This window comes from Abramis brama (assembly GCF_963993115.1).
Source record: "Abramis brama genome assembly, chromosome: 4".
Taxonomy (NCBI): Eukaryota; Metazoa; Chordata; class Actinopteri; order Cypriniformes; family Leuciscidae; genus Abramis; species Abramis brama.
Genome location: NC_139966.1, coordinates 57,773,967 through 57,801,492, shown reverse-complemented (window position 1 = coordinate 57,801,492; position 27,526 = coordinate 57,773,967). Strand labels below are relative to the sequence as shown.

The following is a 27,526-nucleotide window of genomic DNA, read 5'->3' as shown; positions in this document are numbered from 1 at the left end:
CTCAATAATTCACTCAGACACCTTTGACAAGAGACATTTAATCAGTTAAGTTGATGAGAAGACTAGAAAAAGTCTTTTTAAACCACAAATTCAAAGCACAATACAAACATAAGACAGAATAGAGAACAACTAAATCAAAATCTGCAGAAGGGTGAAAACATCAGAATAAAACCCAGAAAAAAAGAACATTTTGGCATCGAGAAATTATTTAATGACAATTAACCCCCTAAATATAGTCCTAAAAACATTTAAATATGAAAGTACATTGAAACAATTGTAGGTACTTTATTCTGAATTTAATCATGTGGATTTATGATTTTGAAGCCAATCTTAATTGTTCTAAAACGCTGTTTTCCTGTTGATTTGATGGCGAATTATGACGTTTCTTCGTGAGCAGTTTTGGCGCTTAAAACTGTCCCAATCATCCAGGCCTTTCCTCTGGGTTTGATCTTACCTGTTCCGCCCACAGGTGCGCATGTCTCTGTGTGTGTGTGTGTGTGTGTGTGTGTGTGTTTGCGCCCGGTTCGACTGCATTCTGATCAGCTGCTCTAGTCATTGAGTTCGCTGACAGAAAACAAGCTGGTGAGCGTTTGAGAGCACAGAGACAAAAAGAGACATTCTCACGGTCACATGAAGTCACTTTTACTGCAACAGCGAACATGTTAACGGCTGCGTTCAGCCCATGCACGTCTCGCTCAGGACCTGTCGCTGAGGTTAGAGAGAATAAACATCAGGAGAGGAAACAACGAAAACATTGAGTTTTCCACCGCGAGAGTCTCTTCGGCACTGGACACTATCCAACCATCAAACTCTATCAGCCAAAGGAAAATTACCTCCATCCTGTGTGTGTGTGTGTGTGTGTGTGTGTGTGTGTGTGTGTGTGTGCGTGTGTGTGTGCTGATGGAGCTCCTCTCTGGTTGCCATGGTGACGCTCAGTCAGGTGTGTCTCCGTCTCAGAGTCCAAAGCACCGCTTGTCCAACTCTCTGTCTGTCTTTGACTCGTTGTTTGCTCGGTCTGACATCATCAGCGTCTCCTGTGGTGCACAGGGTCAAGGGTCAGTGAGTGTGTTAAGGGTCAGTGAGAGAGCAGGATGTGTGTGACGACTGTTGCAGAAGAACTTCATAAAAAAAATTGTTTTATTTACTTTAAAAAACACACATACATATACAGTGCAATGCATAAGTGAATACACCCATGCTAAAGTTGACTAAAAAGAGGAATAAAAAATCATATTTTGGAAATTGAACTTAATACCTTAATTTAAAAAATTAGGAAAAATCCAACCTTTAAGGACACCAATTTTCTTTGTGAATGAATAATGTATCGTAAATAAATAAATGTTCTTCCTTAAAATACATGGTGCATAAGTGAGTACACCCCTGTGTTAAATTCCCATAGAGGCAGGCAGATTTTTATTTTTAAGTATTTAAAAAAAAAAAAATTTAGGATACTATGCATCCTGATAAAGTTCCCTTGGCCTTTGGAATTAAAATAGCCCCACATCATCACATAGCCTTCACCATACCTAGAGATTGGCATGGGGTACTTTCCATAAGATCATCTCTCAATGCAAATCAAACTAGCTTTTAGGCTAACTGAAATAAAACCATGCCAATCTCTAGGTATGGTGAAGGCTATGTGATGATGTGGGGCTATTTTAATCCCAAAGGCCAAGGGAACTTTATCAGGATGCATAGTATCCTAAAAATTAATTTAAAAAAAATACTTAAAAATAAAAATCTGCCTGCCTCTATGGGAATTTAACATAGGGGTGTACACACTTATGCACCATGTATTTTAAGGAAGAACATTTATTTATTTACGATACATTATTCATTCACAAAGAAAATTGGTGTCCTAAAAGGTTGGATTTTTCCTAATTTTTTAAATTAAGGCATTAAGTTCAATTTCCAAAATATGATTTTTTATTCCTCTTTTTAGTCAACTTTAGCATGGGTGTATTCACTTATGCATTGCACTGTATATATACACACACACACACACACACACATAAAAAAGCTCCAGGTTTGCGGTGCTTGTTTGTAGGACTATTATTATTTAGTTTTTAAATAAATATATAAAAATAACAATATAAGATACAATAATAAATATATAACAAGTAATATAACAATATAAAGTATAACAAAAACACAGTATGTAATAATAAATAAAATAATCAAAATAATTCTAGTAGTAGTAAAGTATAATCAAAATATTAAGAGTTATTATAATAAATACAATAATAACAATATAAAATAACAACAGTAATAGTAATTGTTATGATTTATTTTATAATAATAAAAATGTTATAATATAAAAGATAATAAAGTCAGTATGTATTAATAAATATAATAATGATTAGATTTTATCTTATAAATGTAAATATTACTAAATAAAAATATGAAACAAAATAAGAAATATTACTACTGTAATATAATAATAATAATAATAATAATAATAATATGTAACACTTTAAGATAATACAATGAATGCAATCATAACAATATAAAATGTATTAAAAATAAATACTAATCAAAAATATGAAACAAAATAATTATTACTACTGTAATATTTCCATATAAAATAAAATTAATTGCACTAAGCCATATCGCCATTTCAGTTTTATTTTGATTAATCGCACAGAGTTGTTGCTGGTGCAACTGAAATATTTTACTAGTCAAATAGATTTAGAAAGATGTGTAAAAAGGTCCTCTTCTACTTGATGAGTGAGAGTGAGTGTGTGTGTGTGTGTGTGTGTGTGTGTGTGTATGTGTGTGTGTGTGTGTGTGTGTGTGTGTGTCTGACCTGCCGCCGGTCTTGAATATGAGGTCAGCGTTGGGCGCTCCTTTAGGGTGCTGGTACCGGGGCCGGCGCTCTCGGTTAGTGTTCGCAGGAGCCGGTCTCTGAGCGAGGGATTGCATCATCTCTGAAACAACATCATCATGATGGACCAGAATCATTATTAGCTACGTTTACATGCACAACTCGTGTTTAGACTGAATTCACTCTGACTGATGAATCTGAATGTAGTGTTACGGTAGCGAACACACTGCATAGCTCAGTTTATGAGGATCATGGGATGAACGGCTCAGGTCGGGAGGTGAGGTGACTAACACACTGCATAGCCTGAAGACCAGGATAAATTAATCATTTCGGTTTCTCATCATTTTTTCTTCTTCTAAATGCGATCAACATTTGATGCGTTCATCATTTTAAATACATTCTCCTGAAATGAACGAAATGACTCGAGAAATGATCGGTTCATTTTGATGAACGAGATTCAAAGATCCAGTAAAATGATCCGGCCTCATCTCACCCTGATAGTCCTCCTGCTCCTGCCTCTCGTTGATGTCCAGCGTGAGCTTCTTCATGCGCATGCGCTCCTCCTGCTCCGCCTGCTGCTGGTTAAAGTGATTGGCTGCCAGATGAGACGACAGCGGCACGTTCAGGATCTTGAACTGGACGGACAGAGACGCTCATTAACATATTCAGCTCATGTGGACACGTTCTTTACAATAAAACAATGACATATCACACTTACTCTTCCTTTAAATAGTTACATTTTATGCTACTTTCTTAGTTCTAAGTTCTTAATTCTATTTTGCACTAGTTTATGTAAAATGTACTTCATTTGTAAGTTTGTAATCATACAGTTTGACCTATTGTTCATATTACAACACTGAAAAATGGTGTAGAAACAATTTTCAGTCAGAAGTTGCTCGTAAATTTCATAATTACAGAGAAACTGCAGGTTAAATGTGAATTAAATGTGACATTTTGAAGTAGAAACACTGAAATAGTATTTTTATGTGAAATTTATTCCGTACTAATTATTAATTACATTTATAATTAAATAATAACATTTGACATTGTTATTTGATTTATTGTTTATTTGACATATTAACTGTTGTTTGACTTCATTTTTTATTTGACTTAGTTTATTTTTCACTTCATTTTTTATTTGACATTTCATTTATTGTTTATTTGACAATTGTTTATTCGACTTATTTAATTTGTTTATTTGTCTTAATTGTATAGAAACAATTTTTGAACAAATAGAAATTGCTAGTAATTTTCAGTTAATTACAGTTACAACAAAACATTGAATTAAACATGCATTTTTGGAGGAGAAAGACTGAAATACAGTATTTTCTTGTTAAACACACTCCAGTAACTCCATGCACAGTTTCTCCCCGCACACACACAGCTGTGATGAAAACACACACTCTGAAAACAGGGACAGAATGTCAGATGGATGTCAAGTTTCTGAAAGACTGGACAGTTAAAGTGGGTCACTGAGACACCGGCAGAATGAAAACGCTGTGTGTGTGTGTGTGTGTGTGTGTGTGTGTGTGTGTGTGTGTGTGTACCCACTTAACTATATTTTGGAGACAAATTTGTACCTACAAGTGACCAAAACCTGACAAAAACCTCCCTTTAAGGACGTCCTCATTTGTAAATCTGGTATAAAAATAAATTAAAGCGTTTTTTTTTATGTAAAAAGGCAGAAAGTTTTATGTGATGGTCGGGTTAGTGTAAGAGGACAGAACATACAGTCTGTACAGTATAAAAACCATTACGTCTAATGACTGCCCCCATTTAGACTGCCAAATAAAAGTGTGCGTGTGTGCTGTAGTTTACACTCCCAAAGCCACATCCTGAACACACCCTGCAGACCCAGACCATTCCAACACACACACACACACACTGGTACCTGCTGCTTGTTGCCCTTGCGTGTGAGCATGACGAACTGCATGGTGTCGCTGATGTCAGAGTCAGTGTCTGCAGTGCATGATGGGGCGGGGCTTTTCTTCAGCTGACTCTTCAACTGCAGAGGAATCGCCACATCCAACTGGTGGACCTTCACTGCCTCTCCACTGCGCTGCTGCTCACACACACACACACACACACACACACGGTCACTCACTGAAAGGAAATCACACTGATGTAGAATCTAAGACTAAAACCATAAAAAAATATTACTTAAACGTTAACTTCACTTAAAACGTGAACTTATTTTACTTAAGTAAAAAAAATTATTTCTTATTTTGTTAAACATTTTGGCATATTAAAAAAACAATAACTAATAAAAATGTCCAACACAAAATTACAATGAAAACGGAAAATAATAAACTAATTCTGAATATTAAAAAAACTAGGTAACACTTCAATAAGCTTCCATTTGTTAACTAACAATGAACATTATTTTATTTTAACATTCACTAATACACTGTTTAAATCAAAAGTTGATTCTGTTAATATTATTTAATGGACCTGAGCTGATATAAACTAACAATGAACAGATGTATTATTATTAACTAACTTTAACAAAGATTCATAAATACTGTAATAAATTACTCATTATTAGTTAATTTTATGCCTGGTGTTTATGAATATTATGTCTGCATTTCTCTATTTTAGCTTCATTTCTTATGTTTGTAGTGCTTTGGGTATGAGAACAGTGCATCATAAATAAAATGCATTATTATTATTATTATTATGCAAGTTAATGTATTAACAAATGTTAAATAATGGGACCTCACTGTAAAGTGTTACAAAAACTATAATAGCATCTCAATGATACTAAAATAATATATAAAGCCCCAAAAATGACAAAAACAAACCATAAAAGTTAAAAGCCGTCAAAATAAAAGTCCCAACTACAAGCGTGTCTCACGTCACTTCAGAGTTCCTTCTGGCGGTGCGAACGCAACCAGGAAAACATTCCTAAGGGAACCGTTAGTTCTCGGGGAAACACCCTGGTGGCGAGATCCTAGATCCTAGAACTATCCGGTGTGAAAGCCCCTTTTAACTTCACTAGTGTAAAGCCTCTACACACCTGCAGGTTCTCCAGCATCATCTTGTCCAGCGCCTGGATGAAGTCCTCGTCCTCAGCACACGCCACGTGTTTGAGTCCTCCACCGCGGATCGTGACCTCCTGACCCAGAGAAACAGCAGCGTTAGCTCAGACCACACACACACACACACACACACACACACACACACACACACTCACGTTGTTCTCTTCATCCGTTTCGTTCTCTTTGTTGGAGTCGGTCAGATAGTCTGTGTTCTCCTCTTCCTCCTCACGCTCCTCTTCCTCATTCTCTGAGCCGTCCTGCACAGCAAACACACAGCTTATCCAACGATCTTCAAACACTCATTATACAAACTCATATACAGTCAAACCAAGATGTGTTCAGACTCCTTCAACATTTCTCACATTATCTCAGTTTATTCGCTATAGTTTAGAGAACGGTAATAAAATATGAGCAGAACTCAGTTGATATTTGACTGGTTTTGTCCGTCCTTCTGTTAGACTGTCTCACACATGAATTATGTTGAATATCTGTCAGCTGTTAAATTTAACTACACAATTAGATAATACCAGTTTAGCTCAACCAATCACCAAGCAATGCTTCATTGTGTTCAGTCTGTGTGTAAAAAGAGCATTAGCAATTAAAGAAAACACACTTCAGCAAAACATGATCAGCTCAAAGTGTCCGAATCATTTTTGGTCCCACATTTTTCTAATGTTACTGGTAGTCACTGTATGAAGAATATTTGGGTATAATATGTCACAGTTTACTTTATTTTGCTCTCCTCACTTATAGAAATTAACTATAGTGTCCTGATCACACTAGTAAAAAATATCAAAAATTATAACTGGTGTCTGAATCATTTTTGTTTCTGATAATTTTTTGATTGTATATATATATAGATTTTGCAGTGACTAATGCTGCCGTGTTTCCGTTCTCCATTTCTGTGTATCATCAGTCAACTGTATGCAAATAACAGAGGAGGCGGAGCTTCAAGCTATCAATCACACCTCCTCCTCGGGTTCATTCATCTCGCTCTCGTTTCCAGACTGTTCCTCGGTCTCTGCTCCTCCCTCGTCTTCATCATCATCATCATCCTCATCCAGAGGCTCGTTCTCATCCATCGCACTGGAGGAGCGGCCATCTTTCTCCAGGCCTGGACACAAGTCAAGTCACATTTATTTATATAGTGCTTTTTACAACACAGATTCTTTCAGAGCAGCTTTACTGAGATAACAGGAAAATAATGAAACAAAGTTTGTTTCCTGAAGAAAAAGCATCACAGTCCAGCTTCAGTAAGTTCAGTGATGGTTCATTTTTGGTGTAAAAAAAAGTTATTTATATATCTAGCAGCTCTGGAGAAAACCGTGATGTCATCGTCCAGTTCAGTTCTCATATTCAATAGATCAATAATATTGTTGAATATTAAATTAAATGTCCTCAACTAAGCAGGCCAAACGCAAAAGACACACAGGAATGTTGTTACTGACCAAACCAGACCGAAACAGCAGCAAAAATAAACCGGCACTACAGAATCACTGGTTTAAAACCAGACAGACAACACACACACACACACACACACACACGACAGCATTCCTGAAGAGCTATTCCGGGTCTGTGCTGTTTAACACTGATACTCTTACACTCTCTGCAGGAATGTGTGTCTTTCTCTCGGCACACGTCAGGAATGAAGGCCGGATGACTGAACGGATGAAACAAACCAGTGTGTCGTTGCGAGGAATGCTGCTCGACAGGGAAAGATGAGCGGAACAACTAGAAAAACAACTGCACACACACACACACACACACTAGGGCTGGGCCGTCTGACCACATGTGGGTGTTTCCTCAACTAAACACACACACACGAGTGTTTTACCCAGTTTGACGAGGAACTCTCTCTCAAGCAGTGTGACGTGAGCACAGGCCTCCTCCAGAGACGAGCACAGCTTCATCACACACACACACACACACACACACACACACACACACACACACACACACACACACACACACACACGCACACACACACACGCACACACACACACACACACACGCACACACACACACACACACGAGTGTTTTACCCAGTTTGACGAGGAACTCTCTCCAGCAGTGTGACGTGAGCACAGGCCTCCTCCAGAGACGAGCACAGCTTCATCACACACACACACACACACACACACACACACGCGCACGCGCACGCACACGCACGCAGTCGCACACACACACACACACACACACACACACACACACACACACACACACGAGTGTTTTACCTAGTTTGACGAGGAACTCTCTCCAGCAGTGTGACGTGAGCACAGGCCTCCTCCAGAGATGAGCACAGCTTCATCACACACACATACACACACACACACACACACACGAGTGTTTTACCTAGTTTGACGAGGAACTCTCTCCAGCAGTGTGACGTGAGCACAGGCCTCCTCCAGAGATGAGCACAGCTTCATCACACACACACACACACACACACACACACACACACACACACACACACACACACACACGAGTGTTTTACCTAGTTTGACGAGGAACTCTCTCCAGCAGTGTGACGTGAGCACAGGCCTCCTCCAGAGACGAGCACAGCTTCATCACACACACACACACACACACACACACACACACACGCGCACGCGCACGCACACGCACGCAGTCGCACACACACACACACACACACACACACACACACACACACACACAAGTGTTTTACCTAGTTTGACGAGGAACTCTCTCCAGCAGTGTGACGTGAGCACAGGCCTCCTCCAGAGACGAGCACAGCTTCATCACACACACACACACACACACACACACGAGTGTTTTACCTAGTTTGACGAGGAACTCTCTCCAGCAGTGTGACGTGAGCACAGGCCTCCTCCAGAGATGAGCACAGCTTCATCACACACACATACACACACACACACACGCACGCACGCACGCACGCACGCACGCGCACGCAGTCGCACACACACACACACACACACACACACACACGAGTGTTTTACCCAGTTTGACGAGGAACTCTCTCTCCAGCAGTGTGACGTGAGCACAGGCCTCCTCCAGAGACGAGCACAGCTTCATCACACACACACACACACACACACACACACGAGTGTTTTACCCAGTTTGACGAGGAACTCTCTCTCCAGCAGTGTGACGTGAGCACAGGCCTCCTCCAGAGACGAGCACAGCTTCATCACACACACACACACACACACACACACACACACACGAGTGTTTTACCCAGTTTGACGAGGAACTCTCTCTCCAGCAGTGTGACGTGAGCACAGGCCTCCTCCAGAGACGAGCACAGCTTCATCACACACACACACACACACACACACACACACACACACACACACACACACACACGAGTGTTTTACCCAGTTTGACGAGGAACTCTCTCTCCAGCAGTGTGACGTGAGCACAGGCCTCCTCCAGAGACGAGCACAGCTTCATCACACACACACACACACACACACACACACACACACACACACACACACACGAGTGTTTTACCCAGTTTGACGAGGAACTCTCTCTCCAGCAGTGTGACGTGAGCACAGGCCTCCTCCAGAGACGAGCACATCTTCATCACACACACACACACACACACACACACACACACGAGTGTTTTACCCAGTTTGACGAGGAACTCTCTCTCCAGCAGTGTGACGTGAGCACAGGCCTCCTCCAGAGACGAGCACAGCTTCATCTTGGGCCGCAGGAGCTCCAGTGTGTCTGTGATCATGTATTCGATGTCGATGGGGAACGGCTGGTCTTTGGTCCACACATCAACACTCTTCTTCCACCAGATGTACCTCTACAACACACACACGAACACGTTTCACTGCACTGAACCTCACATCTGTAGTTACGATATATTACTGTGTCTGAAAGAGTCTCTTCTGCTCACCAAGGCTGCGTTTATATGATCAAAAATACAGTAAAACAGTGAAATATTACAATATAAATCAGCTGTTTTCTATGTGAATATACAGTAAAGTGTAATTTGTTCCTGTGATCAAAGCTGAATTTTCAGCATCATTACTCCAGTCTTCAGTGTCACATGATCCTTCAGAAATCACTCTAATATGATGATTTGATGCTCAACAAACATTTATGATTATTATCAGTGTTGAAAACATATATTCATATTTTTATGGAAACCATCATATACTATATCAAATGTTTGGTGTAAGTAAGAGTAAAAAACGGAAATTAATAATCAAAAGTGAAAAAAGATTTTTCAAAAAGACTTTCAAATCTATTCTTTAAAGAATCCAGGAAAAAAATGTATCAGTTTCCACAAAAATATTAAAACATTGATAAAAATAAGAACCACTATTAATACTTGAGAACGAAATATGACTAAAAATTATTCATTTGTGTAATGAAGTGTTATTGTGTTTGTCATAAAAATAATGCCACAATACAAACAATCTTAAATGGACCTAAAATAGACTTCATTTTCATTATGCAAATATATATTCTCATTATTAATATAATTATTTTGGGGAGGTGAATTATGATACAGACTTTACTTCATAGGACATGTGAATGTTAATGATGGACAAAATTCTAAACAGCTCGTTTATTGTTAAAAAAGTTTAATGCAAAGTAGTTCTATTAATATTTTTAATTAGCTTTATTTTTATATTTTTAGTTTTCATGTTAATTTTAATTTATTTTTAAGTAATTTCTATTAGTTTTCTGTTTTTTTATTATTAAATATTTCTATTTAGGTTTAATACATTAAACATAAATATATTAACACTATAATAATTTTAGTGCTTCAACTTAAAACTATTTCAGTTTATTGCCAGTTTATAGGCAAAATTTCAAATTTACATTTAGTTAAAATTTTCCAACTAATTATTATAACAGAAATTATTTAAATAGTTTTAGTTAACGATATAACCCTGGATTGGACACAATATACTCAACATATGTTGGGATTACATTTTTGCTGAAATTCAGCTCAACACACCAAACATTCCTGACTTTAATCTAGTGACAGCCCAAGTGTGAGCACAAATCCCAGTATTTATAGTGTCATCAGTGGGCGTGTTTCCATTACAGATTTGCACAAAACTTTCTAAATGTTGACAAAAAACTATTGTGAAATGACGGTGTTTCCATTAACTGATGTTATGCGACTAAAACTTCATTTTTTCCTCTCGCGATAAGTCATTCCAAAAATCATGGCAACGGACGTTAGGGTTATGTACTATATCCCAGCCACTGCACTGGCCATTATTATTAATGGAAGGAGATGTATGAGTGTTTTCCAAGCATTAATGGTAAGGAACGACCCTTATTATACTGGTAGCGGCTCATATGAGGAGTTTCTGGGTGTTTCTCCCTCATTTCTGCTTCGAGGTCTTGATTGTGGCATTTATTTGAGGTTTAGAATCCATTATTCCTGTAATTCTTTTGTCTTTTATGAATTTAATAAAGAACTCTGTCTCGTATTCTGTCCAAACACAGCGCGTCATCTACATCATGTGACCTGTAAATGCGCAAACACTGTTTCCATTGCAGTTTTGCGAAATATTTCTTTTCCGAATTGCCTGATAAACCTCCTCATGCGAGCGGAAAAACTTTTTTGCGATAAATGGGAGTTTTTGCAAAATTTACGTTTCCATTGGGCGTATTCTCAATTCGCAATTTCAATTTGCACAATTTGAAGGGTAATGGAAACGCGGCTAGTCTGTGATTGGCTGTTTCCAAGGGAAAAGCTGACCTGGAAGTAAATGAGGAAGCAGTCGAGCTTCTTCTTGCTGGATCCGCGGTCGAAGTATTGCCCACAGGTGTCCAGGAGGGTGCAGACCATGCGGATGCGGAACAGGTGTTCGGGGGGGTCCAGTGGACTCGGAGACCCGTCCGTGTTCACGCCGAACGAGATGAAGGAGAAGAGTGTGCGGAAGATGACGGCAGACTCCACCATACGGTAGTTATACAGCTCACCCAGAAACTTAGCGCTGCTGATCCTCCGCTGGTTAAACTTGGGCTGGTTCACCTGAGAGTGAAACACATCAACACACACGTCTAAAGATCAACGTCTCACGGTCACAATCAGGTCCCATTCTCTAACATGAACTAACAACGAGCGGTAACACTTTACAATAAGGTTCATTCGTTAATGTATTAACTAACATGAACTAACAACGAGTTACTGTATTTATTAATCTTTGTTAATGTTAGTTCATAAAAATACAGCTGTTCATAGTTTGTTCATGTTAGTTCACGATGCATTAACTAATGTTATAACCTTTGATTTTGCTAATGTATTAGTAAACGTTGAAATGAATATTAACTGAGATTAATTAATGTTGTAGAAGTAGTGTTCATTCTTAGTTCATGTTAACTACCTTATTGTAAACCTTTTTCTCTTGTCAGCTAGCACTGATTTGTCACCTTTCTATGGAGGGAATGTGTGTGTGACTGCGGTCACACACACTGAGTGGCAGAAACACAGCATTTGTTTTCAACGTGAACGCCAAGAAAAACACACAAAGCACATCTAAAACGGGAAAGAGCTTTGAGATTGACTGTAAAACTAGATTTGGCAAGAAATCCGAGGTATATTTTCACAGACTGCCGAAAGCTGCAGAACAGAGACGCAAATGGATCGCTGCGATTCACAGAAACAACTGGACTCTTTGCAGTTATTATTTTGTGTCAATCTGCTGAATTTAGGGGTGAAATCATATCCTATATATTGTATTGTTATATATTGTATTGACAACTCATCAATTAAATATTTACCGTTGTATATTCTGCATAATTGGATGTTTTTACATAAACTGACAAAAAACTATACAAGTTTTAGGGCTGGACGATATGATGAGATATAACACTGATATACGTGATCACATGGATTTAGACCTACTTATATAAAGCGTTCACAGGCAAATTTGCTTTATGTATTTCTCCGGCGTGGAAGTCAGGCTCATATAAATGTCAGGAAACATGAATCCTGCTGCATCACGTCAATATCCACGGATCACCGGATCTTTGGTAAGTTGTAACCTTTAGTTTAAAAGGCGTTTTCTCAGTTTCTCCTATTAAATCCATTAAATCCCCCATATGTTCCGGCGGGTGACGTCGATGCCTTCCCTCTATTGTTTCGGCAGCCATGTTTTATCAAAAGCCAGCAGTGACGTTCTGCTTTAACTAATGTTGACAAATGTTCCTGATCATTATTTATGATTCAGATACTTTTTGATATCAACAAGTGTGTTTACTCAGTCTCTCAGCTCCAGTGTTAAGGAGTGTCGCTCGATAACTTCATTGCATTACTTCTAGTCAAGTCACATGTATTTATATAGCGCATTATATAATGTACAGTCATAAGCAGGACAATAACGTTCAAAATTCTTCAGTTGTGAATCAAATTTAATGTCAGCTGTAAAGCAGCTCTAAAATGACATGATAGTGTCATTATTCAGATCAATTTAGTTTCATGTTGATTCTTCTTATGCTAACTAATTGTACAGTAATTCTGTAGTAACTTCTAAAGTTAGTAACACATTATTTGACTTTAAGGGAGAGGTGTAGTCTGTGAATTAATTATAATTATAGAAAGAAAACACATGCTGCTTATTTGTAAACAACAAGTTATTTCAAAAACATAAATAATAAATGGGAACACTTTACATTAGTTTGCATGATCTAAGAATGAAAAATACTTCTAAGGAATTTAATGTTGATTTCAGCATTTACTAATTATAAAATCAAAAGTTGTATCTGTTAACATCACACACTTACACACTCTCACACACACGCACACACACACTCTCTCTCACACACACTACACTCACACACACACACACTACACTATCTATCTCTCTCTCTCTCTCACGCACTACACTCAAACACACACACAGACACTACACACACATTACACTCTCTCTCGCACGCACACACACACACACACTACACTATCTCTCTCTCTCTCTCTCTCACACACACACACACACACACACACACACACACACACACATTACACTCTCTCTCACACACACACTACACTCACACACACACACACACACTACACTATCTATCTCTCTCTCTCTCACACACACACACTACACTCTCTCTCACACACACACACACCTCCATGCCCAGACGTATGTCTTCCAGCACGCCGTCCACCACATGAATGCCCACGTCCTCCTGGTACGCCACGAGTCCGGCCAGCAGGTTGGCCACGCAGTGGATGCTGTTGTACTTGACGTTCCAGATGTTGACCATACAGCAGATCAGGTAACTCTTCACATCAGGGTCCTGCCAGGGCAACTTCCTCATCTGCCTCAACACCTGCACACACACAGATATGAGAGTGGAGCATCTTAACACACGTGTCACATGTAAAGGCCTATTTACATCAAGAATGGCCTGACAAAACAATGCAAATCGGCAATAACTATCAAGCAAAAAGCTAAATGCACTTCTTCTGTATATGCCTTGTTTTTGTGTAAATTTAAAAAAATCAGTTTGTTCAATTTTTAATGCACTGTTGCCTTTAAAACCTTGTTGCAGCTCGTTTTTTATTATGTAATGCAGAGTTACACAACTTCGTAAGTCAAGAAGCTTCTATAAATATACATATATATATACATACAAACACACACTCAAGGTCACTTTACAAAGGTTTTAGTATTATTATTGTAACAGTACAAGTATTTCTATAAAAGCACTACCGGGTAAAATGTAGGACATAAACATTTTCTTTAGAAAGCACATACAATGACTAAGATAGGCATTAGTTATACAGTAAAACAGAAACATTAATATTAATATGGTTCATAAAATGATTACCATATATGCATGCCATCATTCCTGGAAACCAAATTCTTTTGATTTCACAGAAGCTTTGTATTTTCCCCACTGGAATGTTTTCGAGTGTTTAGTTTACTGTGTGTTTATTGTGTGTTGTCAAAAGTACCAGTACTTCAGAAACTGAAGTGATTGACAGCTTCAGTGATTACAAAGGAAGCGCTCTTTGCTCGCATTCACGATTTGAATAAAAGTTTTATTTTTAATGCTGCTAACGTCCACTGCAAAGTGTCAGAAGTGACAAAATGCTCACACCGCCTAATATTCACGCTTCTTTTAAGGCGAAAATAATAATAGATGTTCATATTTAGCGGAGCCGATGAAGCGGACGTGGTGCCCGTGGTGTAATCACCTTCTCAGTGGTGACCTTGGACAGGTCCTTGTACAGGAGTTTCCTGATGTACTCCTGAAGCGGGGGTCTCTTCCTGCGCACCGTCTTCTCCATCGGCGGGGGGTTACAGTAGTAATACGCGTTCTCCACCATCGTCACGTAACGCACGTCCAGATGCTGAGCCTGTTTCTTACGCATCATTTGCTCCTGAAAACACAGACATGTGCAATAGTGTCAGTTCGAGCTGCGTGATTCCGGATAGAAATCACATGTACTTTACTTTTCTGAAAAAATGTTAATTGCTGCAGTCTATTTATAAAAATATTTAATTCATTTGAATGACTTTTTTAAAAATCGGTTTGAATGAATGATTCAATGAGTTACTCATAAATACTTTTAATGCCATTCATTTTTAATGGCATCTCGAACATTTTTAACAGTCACTTGTCGCCACCTAATGGTGTAATGATGTAATTGATACAATCTCTATTTGAAGCATCAAGTTTCTTTCAAAAGGTGATTTGCTCTATTTTGATCACTACCATAGACATCAGTGTTTATATTCGAACTATAAACTTTTATGGCAGTATTTCTGTGATAATTTGAAATATTGTAACACAGAAATAATGATACTGGTGGTTGAAAAGACGGTTAGTGAAGCGGTTTCATACTGTACATCACAACTCTCTCTGTATCAGAACACAGATCTGAATCAGTGTGATCGCACTTGTCAAAGCTTTAATAGACAGAGCCGAATCATTTAGGAATGAGACTGAGTGGGTGTTTGAGTCGAGATCGCGATCTTTAAATGATCAATCGAGCAGCTCTAGTGTCAGTATGAAGGCTTTAGGTTTGCATGTTGTATGCGTGAGGACGGACCAGTAAGACACTTGTGCGCAGATGAGAGTCCGGTGAACGGAAGAGGAAGCGTCCACAGGTCTCCAGCAGAGTGCAGGCCATCTCGATATGATGATGAGAGAAATCAGACAGCAGCATCTGCACACACACACACACCGATACCAAAGATTAAGCAGTCAGTGCCATTTTCATCACATTAACTTCTGTACCAAAGCAAGGTAAAATGCTTTTGAACTATTTTATTTTCAGTTCATTTTAATGTTAAAGTTATAGAAATTTTGGTATGTGCTTTTGTCTTTTTTTTTTTTTAAACATTTCTATGTAGCTTTATTTCAATTTCAGTTTTAGTCATTTTAATACATCAGCTTAAACTTAATTACCTCAGCAAGTTTTATTATTTATTTCATTAGCATTTTCTAATTTTGAAAATTTCTAAGCAGATATATTATAGTTACCTTAAAAAAGTTAACCGAAATAAAATAAAATATACAAAAATACTTATATATACTTATTTTATTTCAGCAAGTTGCCAAGCAACATTTCTCATTTTCATTTAGTTTAACTTGATGTACTAAAATAACTAAAACTGAAATTAATAAAAAATTATTTATTTTTTTTAAAATACACTAACTAATAAAAATGAAATAAAAAACACAACAAAATAACTAAAACTTTAACTAAAATTAAAATGAAACTGGAATATATAAAACTAAAAACATTAAAATTATGAATAAAAACTATAGAAGTATCTCATAGTGATCTCACCTTGAGGCAGTGCAGCGTGTCCGTTTTGGAAAACATCTTGAACTTGGCCAACTCCCCGATGAACCTCACCGTCTTATTCTTGGTCTCAATGTTGATTTGGTCTTTCTTTCTGATCTGTAAGACACACACAAACACTGACTTTGATGCATTTTAATGCATCCTGCTTCGAAAATAGAATTTTGGCCAAATTCGAGTGCACATTGCTAGTAGGACTGTCAAAAAAAAAAAAGTAATCTCGAATATTCGCCGAATTTTTAAAAAATAACTTCACATTCGAATGCAAGAACCGTGCATTTTAATTTTTGGTGTGTCGAGAGGTGCGCGAGACATGATGATGACGTAACTTACTCGGGTTGTTTTTGTTAGCTTATCCAGTAAACAGCAGGTGTGGCTGCGCTGTTCATTAGAAAATACCAGAAAAAGGCTTCCTGCTGACGAAAACCCTCGCATCGGCCCGAGCAGAGTGTGTGTTTTCATCAGCTGGAAACACTGTCAGCAGGAAGCGCTCAGCACTCGCTGCAGATCAAGTCGACCGTCTAGTGTTTTTGAGTAACATTAGAAGTGGAGTGTTTCTGAATGGCAGTTTTGCTATTTTGTGTTCATGTAGTTCATTACGCTGTGTGTTGAAGTGTGTTTTCTCAGGTTACTGATGCATGAACACAGTTTTATGCACTATTGTAACCTAATTTTCCTTGCATGCATATTAAGGAAAGTATATTTTATTTAGAACAATTGTTTCAAAAGTTAATGCACTTAAAAAGTGAATGTCATTTCATTTCAATCAAAGATGCGATGCTTGATTTGGTTTATATTTGCTCATTGCACCCTCTTGTTGGCCCTCTATGTAGACAATACAGTATTTTTTTACTGCCTTTAGAATTTGAATATAATTTGAATTTTGCCAAAATTTAAGAAAGAAATTCTAATTTAGTTTTTCAGCCATTCTGACAGCCGTAATCGCTAGTGGAGAAGGCAATCACACAGTGTGTTGTGTTATGTAGGCTACAGTGAGTGAGCAGGGCTTCTGTGTGATTAATGAGAAACACACTCACATGAAATCTGAAATCTCCTCTGAGCATTGAGCAGAGGTCTTCGGCCACATCAGACATGCAGGGGTGCAGCGTGGCCACCAGACGAGCGTAGAACGGCAACAGATCCAGCCTGAGTCACAGAGACACAAACACACCTGATCAGATCTAATCACTGAACACCATAGTGGTGGAACGGACCACAAAATTCACGGTTCGGATCATTTATGGTTTTTGAGCCACGGATCGGATCATTTTTCGGATCAGATTTTTTATATATATTTATATACAGATAGATTTATGGGTGGGGTGTAACTTTGCTTTTCATTTATTACTTAAAGCTCATTTGAAGTTCTTCAACACAACATCAAAAACTACTAGCCTAACTGACTGAGTTCACACATTATTTAAAACAAGTGAACAGTCAGAGAGGAAAAAAAACTTTCACTCTATTATGGTTAAATTTATCAGTTAATCCGCGAATCACATGCGTGCCGAACCGTGGCGCAGCTGATCCGTACGGATCTCGCATCAACTGCGATCCGTTCCACCCCTACACAACTACAGACGAGGCGGTGAGAGCAAACACACCTCTGTCTGGGAACTGTGAAGAGAGCGCGGACCAGCTTCCTGCGGTTGGACTTGGTGTTCATGTTCATACAGAAGTCCATCGCAGCCTGAACACACAACAGCCACAGCAATGAGAGGAAAACCACCAGCACTGTTACTGGAACTACTACTACAAATCAGTCTGCTAAATTCAAATAAAGCTGAAATAAAATACAAGGATTAGATGGCAACTAAAAAAATGTGAAATATAAAAATTAAAAGCTAATTCAAAATTTTTGTAAATACTATAATAGTATATAAATAATACTAAAATAACACTGGCTATGATCAAGCGCTGTGCTATGTGTGTGTGTGTGACTGTGAGAGTGTGTGTGAGAGTGTGTATGAGTGTGTGTGTGTGCTTGTGTGAGTGTGTGAAAGAGTGTGTGTGTGCGTGTCTGTGTGAGAGAGAGTGTGAGAGTGTGTGTGAGTGTGAGAGAGTGTGTGTGTGAGAGAGTGAGAGCTGGTGTGTGTGTGTGTGTGTGTGTGTGTGTGTGTGTTTGTACTCATTACCTTGTCTATCAGGTCTCTGTTGATGCAGTTCGGCAGCTGCTGGATAAAAGCGTCCACGATGAGTTTAAGATGAGAGCCGGTGCTGGCCTCCTCATCCTCCTGCTCTGTACGCACACACACACACACACACACACATCAACATCATCACATTACATTAAAGTTATGCATTTAACAGCAGATGCTTTTATGCAAATCAAATCACATTGCATTCATGGTATACATTTTCTTAGTTCATGCATTTACTGGGAATCAAACCCATGCTATAAGATCCAGCGAGTGACACAATGAGATGCACAGATTAATAATGGCAAAATAATGCAATAGACAAAAAATGCAAAATACAGATAAAGTTGGACTGATCCTGAAACTTTCCCTTTACTGCCCTCTGGAGGTTTTGGAGGTGCATTATTCAGTGTGTTTTATCAAGAAAGCAAGTGTATGTGTACGGAGCCCCTAAAGGGACATGGTGGTGGGAAAGAATATTAGATAGGAGGAAAAATGTATTTATTATAATTTAAAAAACTATTTTATTATTCTTTTTTTCTATCACCATGTCCCTTCAGGGGCTCCGTAGTGTGTGTGTATGTGTGTGTGTGTGTGTGTGTGTGTGTGTGTATACCTTGCTCGTCCAGTATCTTTTTGGCCAGTTCTTCACTTTCGGTCTCGTCGGCTACATCCAGATCTATCGGGTCATCAGTGATGTCAAGCACTTCCAACTCCATCTCCAACTCCTCGGTGCTGTTTCCCTCTCGTACCTCTACACACACACACACAACATAAACTATTACATACTGTTTCACATGCTACATGTTTTCAGGCTCTACTAGAACAGGTTTTCCTGCTTGAATGTTGAGTATTTTCCTCATATTCTCCATTGTTGCGGCTCCTCTCTTCCCAGTCTGTCAGTAACGCTCTGTTTAGTTCCTGTCTCTATGAAGCCCCTCCTTCTGAAAAGCACACTGTACTCTGATTGGTCGGCTGGAGCAGTGTGTTGTGATTGGTCGAGCGCTTCAAGTGTGTTTGGGAAATGTCCCGCCCCTTACCATAACACATAATTTAACACACTACTAACTAACTCAACCAGGCCCCGCCCCTTTATTCTGCGCATTAATTATTTAAATGAGGAATATAGACCCTTTTACTGTTTGTACACAACGATGACGTATGCGCGCGCATATTGGCAACGGAAGTATGGCGAGAATCAGCAGCGTGTCAAGCTACGCGAGCGGATTAAACAACAGACGCAAGCATTTTTTACTATGTCCTCGCTCCAATCAACACGTTTAATCGCCTGCAGCCACTATTCTGAAACGGCCGTGATCCTGTCGGAATCCTATAAAACTTAAGCCCCTTGGTGGAATATCGATTAGTGCAACCATAAACGCAACAACCAGACATTTTGATGCTGGGAAACCGTTTTGATAAACTTTCAGAGGTGCCAACACGTTAGAGCCAGTGGGGAAAAACACCACTTCCGTTGCCAAAATGTGCGCGCAACTGTTTGATCACGTGGGCTGTAAAAGGGTCTATTGTGACGTGTTCGTTCCCGGAAGAAACTCAAGACTACAATGGAGGCGTTTCAGGAGTTCAGAAACAGACACTGATATAACTCCCGCTGGAGGGACTTTGGAAACATTTTTCAGGCTCAAACAGCAACATTACACACTAAAGAAAGTCAAAAATCGGAAAATAAAATTAATAGGACCCCTTTTAATCAATAGCCGCTTTCCGACCAAGTAGTTACAGGAACTTAGTTCTAGGAACTGTCCACTTCTAAACAGTTCTAAGAACTACTCTCCCCCAAACTCGGTTTTGCTGTTTGCGTTCGCACTGGCCAAGTGGCCATAGGAACTGGTAGGAGGGGTAAGGGAGTGACGCAAGCACGGTGACTTTTATTTTGACGGCGCGACGGACCTTTATTTTGGCGGCGCTGAGAACGCCAGAGCTAATAATGCTCGCATTCTCTGTGTTTATTAGTTAGCGATCTGTCTAACAGTACTGTTTAACATGTTATTAGATAGAACTGTTATAGAAAGTAGACAGTATATGAAAAAAAGGTTATTAGCCTATGCCGTGTGGTTGATGTCCAGTGTTGCTAGCTGGGCAGATAAACATAATCATGTTTGACTTGTTCCCCTCAAAGTTGCGTTGGATTTTCTCTTCAGCATAAAGGTTTAGAGACCCATCTATCACTGTTTTCCATGTTTTATAGTTAGTTTATGGAGTAAATATATAGGCTATAATCTGTGTGTTTACATTCTAGCCGTTTTAAAAATGGCGGGTGCTGGTGCTCCGCGTGCGTTTGGCCAATCAGCGTACACTAACGTCACGGGTAGTTCCTATAGTGCTGGTTTAGACCCGACTCTGAAGTAGGACCCAAATTAGTTCCTCCAAATGGAGTTCCTAGAATTAGAAGTTCCTTTAGCCAATTGTTCTAGGAACTGTGAAAAGGTTCCTCCGGTCGGAAAGCGGCTAATAAGTACATACTGGTTGCGTTCTGGTACAAGTTATGCAAGTATTCCATCTTGTCCATGCAGGACTTTTCTAAACCATTCAGTACCTTTGCTGTTCTGGCTGCTCTTCTCGTTGTCCTTGAAGAGAATGGCAGGAACAAATGCCTTCAGATCCACCATGTTCTCGTAGAAGTTACGAGCGTCCTCGTCCTCCCAGATGCCTCCTTCCAGATCGTATTCTCCCGGTTTTCCCGGTGTAAAGATGTCGATGCCCGGACCGTGTTCTGCCACACACAAAACAACAAATCACGAGCATGCCAAGACAAAATCCCAGCACAGACTCACAGGAGAAGTTGTGCTGGCACCTGTACCTTCCTGGACGGTTTTATCCAGAGGAAGTTCAGGCATGTTCTCGTCCAGCAGATCGGCCAGAGTTTGAGTGTTGGCCAGCAGCTTCTGATAAGAGGTGGCGAACTCCTCGTACTGCTTGTGTCTGTCCTCGCTGAGCTCTCCTTTAGAGTGCAGGATACGCCTACAGAGACACAAACAGGAGCTGTGACAGCCGTCCATTGCAAAAACATAACAAAAAAGGAGCGCATATGTGATGTAGCTTATTAAAATGCAGTTAGAACAGCAATAAAATACTTTCAAACAAAGCCGGAGCAAAAGCATTGAGCGTCTCTGAGCAACACAGTGAACGAATCGTTTGAGTGAATGATTCAATGACCCTTTCATAAAGACCCTTTCATTTATGAAGTTAATGATTCGATGACTAACTCATTAAGACGGATTTGCCGACACTCACGGCTGTTATTTTTGACTAAAACTAAAACTATTAAAACATTTCTGTTAATTGGAATAAAGCTAAAACTAAATATAAATATTAATTGAAAAACTTTAAACGAAAATTTTAAATGTTGCCTTGGCAATAAATTTGACAAAGTTTTAGCACTAAAATTATTAACTCTAAACTATTAAAAATTAAAAAAAAAATTTATTAAAAAAAAAAAATTTTTTTTAATTAATTAAATTCAAAATGAAAACTGACGACAACTAAAATTAAACCTAAACAATAAATAAATAAAAAATAAAAAAACACAACTAAACTCAAAATTAACAAGAAAACTAGAAATACAAAAAGTAAAGCTAATTAAAAAATATTAATAAAACTAGAATACAAACTAAAATAACACTGCCACCACCTCCTGGCAGTTTTAGTTTAATCTCTAAATTATAATTTTATTTTTGAATATTGGACGTTATTTCCAAAACAATTCTATCACATTATTAATGCAAGTGTAATTGAAGTAAATTCATTTGTGCCACCTCTGAGCTGAATTAAACAATATTTTAGTATCATTGAGATACTATTATAGCTTTTATTAATATTTTGTTAATCTTTTTATTTTATATTTTCTGTTTTCATTTTTAATTGAGTTAAAGGTTTAGTAATTTTGCTGGTGTTTTTTTTAATAAAAATATTTTAAGCTTAAAAAGCTTTTTTATTTTTACTTTTGTTTTGTTCAAGCTTTAAAATGATAGCTAATTTATTAAGATTACTAAAATATGCGATAGGAAAAAAGGCAATAGATAAGATCACCAAGCATCCTGACATCTTTCTATGGAAGCTTGTTTCCGCCACAGAATAAAAAATTTAAAAGGTAACTGCGACTTTTTCTCTCACAATTGTCAAAAAGTCAGTCTTTTTTTCCTTATAATTGCAACTTTATCTCACACAATTGTGAGATAAAAAGCCGCAATTATCTTTTTAAAATGTTTTATTCTGTGGTGGAAACAAGCTTCCACATCTTTCTCTCTCTTAATCAATCCCTCTGTATTTCTTTTCTCTTTCAGAAAGTCACAGAAATGCCCATGTGGATTTCTGCTATTAGAGCAAAACGAGAATGCAAAAAAATGTTTGCTGTAGTTTCCGTTCACGACTACAGACCTTCAGCCAACTATGCCGACGTCGGCTTCTGAGAAACCCCAGAAACGTGAAAAGGGTGTATATACAAACCGACCTGTTCTGCCTCTCGATGTTCTGCAGTTCCCGGTGGTCTTTCTTCAGGTGTTTGGTGAGAGATGTGAAGTACTCTCTCAGCAGATTCTGGAACGGCTGCTGCTTCTCTGCATTAATGATCTGGCTCGGAGGGAATGACAGTCCGAACTTCTCGATGGCATTCTTGACTTTCCTCGGCATCAGCCCGGCGATGTCGTCTCCGCAGTGCTTGCAGAAGCTGATGATGACAGACACGTGTGTGTGCGTCTCTCGATCGGTGCTGATGATGTTCTTCAGCTGCTCGTAAATGAGCGAAAGCCCTTCTTTATCAGTGAACAGGCCCACGATGGTGAGCTCAGCGATGAAGCGCAGGTCAGTGCGCAACTTGCTCACGTTAGGCGCCTTTTCCTCCTTTCTAGCCTCGAAGTGTCTCTTCCAGGCTCCCAGAAGCAGCGGAGCGAACTCAGCGTATCGCTGGTGGAACAGAGAGCAGAGATGAACAGCACAACCCACGTCTGAGATCTTCAGCTTGGCCTCCACCATGGAGCTCACGGCCTCGCCGATGTACTTGCTGAGGTTGAGCGAGTCGAAGTCCTGCGACAGCGAGGCGCGCTGCTGCTCCGTGAGTGTGCGGAGCTTCTTGACGAAGGCCGTGTTCTTCTTCAGGCTGGAGTCCAGGCGACTGAAGAAAGCCTCCTCTGGTCGAGTCTCCTGAACGTGCTGGTTCTTCCCTCGCAGCTCCTTCCTGCCATGATGACGCTCCCACGCCTCCTGCTGGAGCTGATCGGCCTCCTCCTTCTCCCTGATCAAACACAGAGAAACTAGGGGTGTGACAATACATCGTGTCACAATATATCGCAATGCAAATAAGAGTTTAGAGATATAAGGCAGCAATTTACCTAAAAGTGCCTTAGCAATATGCAAATTCCTCCTGTAGACTATTGTAAAGATGCCCAGAGTGACAATATGTATCGTGGAAAGTTCATCCAAAATGAAAATATATGAAAAAATGCAAGTTTTTAGAGTTTTAGTGTCAGTACTACATTAAACTACTATATATATAATGTTGAATATAATGTATAATAATGCATATTTGTGGGTCCTGATAATGCCAAATGTGTGATGTTACCAGTAAAGAGTGGCCTATACATTATTTTAAATATATAAGATACATTTCAGCAATATCACTTGCATTTGCGAGTTACATTTTAAACAACATTTTATGCTCTTGCTCTTTTTCACCAACGAAAATAGTTCCAGACGAAGCCATGATTGTTCGTCTCAGAGCAAAACACATTTTTCATTTCTGAATGAATCAATGATCCATTCATAAATACTTGCTGAATTCGACCGCATGCTAGTATACAAATCTTCCTACTTTATCATATCCTTCTATGGCAGAAATAGTAATAGTTCCCATTTTTGCAACAGTCGTTCAATTCCTGAATGTATCAGTTGAATGAACGAATCAGTTGAATGAACGAATCAGTTGAATGAACGAATCAGTTGAATGAACAAATCAGTTGAATGAACGAATCAGTTGAATGAATGACTCAATGACTCACTCATGAATGACTTTCCGCCACCTACTGGTGGTTTAGTTTCATATTAAAGTATCAATTCATTTTTTTATTTCAATATTTAAAATATTATCTTATAGTGTAAGTACATCTAGATGCAGCTTCTGTGTCACTTCTGACACTGATTTCATTTGATTGGTAACAGCCTGTATTATTCTAATTGAGTCGTTTAATTAAATGTAAGAATCTGCTAGAGACGCATCTAAGATTGGAGAGGAGAATCCCTGCGCTCTTACTTCAGCTGCGCAGCCTCTTCCTCTTTCTGTCGTTTGGCTTCTTCCTCCAGCAGCTTCTTCTCCTGCTCCTCCTGCTGTCTCTTCTCCTCCTCCTCTTTCTTCCTCTGCTCCTCCTCTGCTCTCTGCTTGTCCTCCTCTTTCTTCTTCCGCTCTTTCTCCTCCTTCTTTCTCTTCTCCTCCTCGGCCCGTCTCTTCTTGTCTTCTGCCGTCTTGCCTCCGTCCTTCTTTCCGCTCATCTTGCTCTCGTCTTTGCTCTTCTCGCGGGAGGCGGTGGCGTCTCTGTCCTTGTTGCTGAAGGAGCCGGTCTCTCTCTCCTCCATGTTGACGGACTTCTTACGTTCAGCAGGCATGCTGCTACTGCAAAACATCACAATACTTCAAATTAAACAATATCTGACAATACTTGCACAAGTAAAGAGTGTTGTTTGGAATGGAGCACTAGAACACTGCACTGTATATTGCATATTGCAAAATATATGCTACATGGCATAGTTTAAAAAAATCATATATTTTGCACATAATAAAATTTTGCATTCGGCATACTGTTTTTAATAATATTTTGCAACAAATTTTGCATATGACAAAAGTGTGTGTATTTAAGTTTTTATAATTGCACTCTTAAGCAATTTTGCACTGAAAAATATACTGTATATTACTTTTTTTATTTATAATAACATTTTGTAATAAAATTTTGAACTAGTAATAAAGTTATTTATTTATATTTTTCACATTTAATCACATTTTGCATATTGCATACTGTTTAAAAAATATATTTTTCACTTTTTAACAAATTTTGCATAAAAAAATATACTACAAGGCACAATATGGATAATCTGTGTGGTTACTACTGCATCATGGGAAATGTTGTCCCTGTCTGTTTTGGTTGCAAACTGCACATGTTGTCCACTGCAGTAATTATCCTGGTATTTCATACACAGATATGCTTATGAAAGAGAAACACTGACGCAGGACAGGTCAGGTTTAGTGCCACGCCTCCTCAGACACACCTGACAATCGTGATCACGTGATCAGCTGGTACAGGTGTGTTTGATTAGGTAGTGATTAATTAATAATAAACTCTGCAGGGAGGAGGATTTCCAGAAGCAGAACTGAACATCTCAGATCTAAATGCGGGAATAAAGAATTGAGATGCACGTGCGGGTTCAGCAGAACCGATACTGTCGGCCCAATCAACCGGAAACACACACAAACACTCTCTGACATACTCGAATAACAAATTCACACACACATCAGAAAGTCAACCCCTGACTGTGTCGTTATATGACCTAATAAAGTCTCTCAATAACAAAAGCAACACCAAAACTACTGAACGAACAAACAAATACACAAACGGCAACAACTGAGATAAAAAATCAGACTAAATAACCCAGATAAATAATGTCCGCCACTGTCATGCCAACATAATGTGGCCTTTTTTTACATGCAGTTCGTTTATAACAGAAACTGAATCATTTTAATGAAGCGATTTGATGTGAGGCTGCGTGTTTATGAATTAGCATTAGCCGTTAGCTGTCGTGAGGCCGCTCATTTGTCAAATATAACACTTTTAAGCAGCAAAACAGACGGAAATTACAGGAACGAATATATTTTCCGTCGCTGACGTAAACACAGCAGTATTTAGAATGAAATGTCAGTCTTACCTCATGCGCTTGTGCTAATATTCATAAGTTAAGTCTGTAAATGACGCCACCTGATAGTTTTCAATAATAGGACCCCTGAATGTGGCGCCCCAAAACGTGCCTGATCGCAAAAACAAAATAATTCACCCCCAAGAAAAATAAATGTGACAAAATAAAACAGATAAAAAATTACTAAACCATAAAAAGTCCAGTGTTTAATTTAAACTCATGAAATGTCCAATGAAGTTAATTTCATAGTGGCTCTGTAGCCCATAGATATATATTCAAACTGTCAGTTTTCAGATTTTTTTTTTTATCTATCCATCCGTAATTAATCACCAGAGCGAAGTATGCTATTCAATTATTTAATAGAAAAACGTTACAAAACAACATAAATTGTTTGAAAAAACATACAGTTGTGTATAATCATTATTCAAACACTTTTATAAGTAGGCTACTATTTTTAAAACATAAAGTGTCATAAATCTGAGAAACATCTCATATGAAAACGGAAACATTTTCAACAGTGACATTAGGCTTACAAAAAAAGTCTTAACACACACACACACACACACACACACACACACAGGTATATGTAACTATTTTACTGCCACAAAACTTGTCTGTAGCTTTAATTATGTCTGTAGCCTGTAGATGGCACTATTGGCGCATAACTGACACACACTCGCACACACATTCACCCATTCTTCTCACACATACACACTCACACACACACACATAAGGAAGTGTTTGTGAGTCTGCATCCACTGTTTTGATCATTTGTTCCTCCTCATCTCCTCCAGTCCTGCTGCTGTTTCTCCGGCGTCAGGAGCCG

At 38.8% G+C, this 27,526-nt stretch overlaps 1 protein-coding gene across 1 annotated transcript; it reads right to left on the bottom strand.

Moving 5' to 3' along the window:
* Positions 1-22: 22 nt before the first annotated feature.
* Positions 23-26,804, bottom strand: upf2 (UPF2 regulator of nonsense mediated mRNA decay). The gene is made up of 22 exons (XM_084110994.1): positions 26,713-26,804; positions 25,052-25,408; positions 23,258-24,037; positions 21,608-21,768; positions 21,344-21,520; positions 19,403-19,540; positions 18,784-18,887; positions 18,253-18,338; positions 17,686-17,794; positions 16,634-16,747; positions 15,890-16,006; positions 15,032-15,217; positions 13,957-14,160; positions 11,582-11,857; positions 9,475-9,658; positions 6,831-6,976; positions 6,018-6,119; positions 5,841-5,939; positions 4,716-4,886; positions 3,318-3,459; positions 2,807-2,927; positions 23-1,034 (listed from the first exon to the last, which is right to left on the bottom strand). The coding sequence occupies exons 1-22, from the start codon at positions 26,715-26,717 to the stop codon at positions 1,025-1,027; spliced, it is 3,789 nt and encodes a 1,262-aa protein (XP_083967120.1). The 5' UTR covers positions 26,718-26,804; the 3' UTR covers positions 23-1,024.
* Positions 26,805-27,526: the final 722 nt, after the last annotated feature.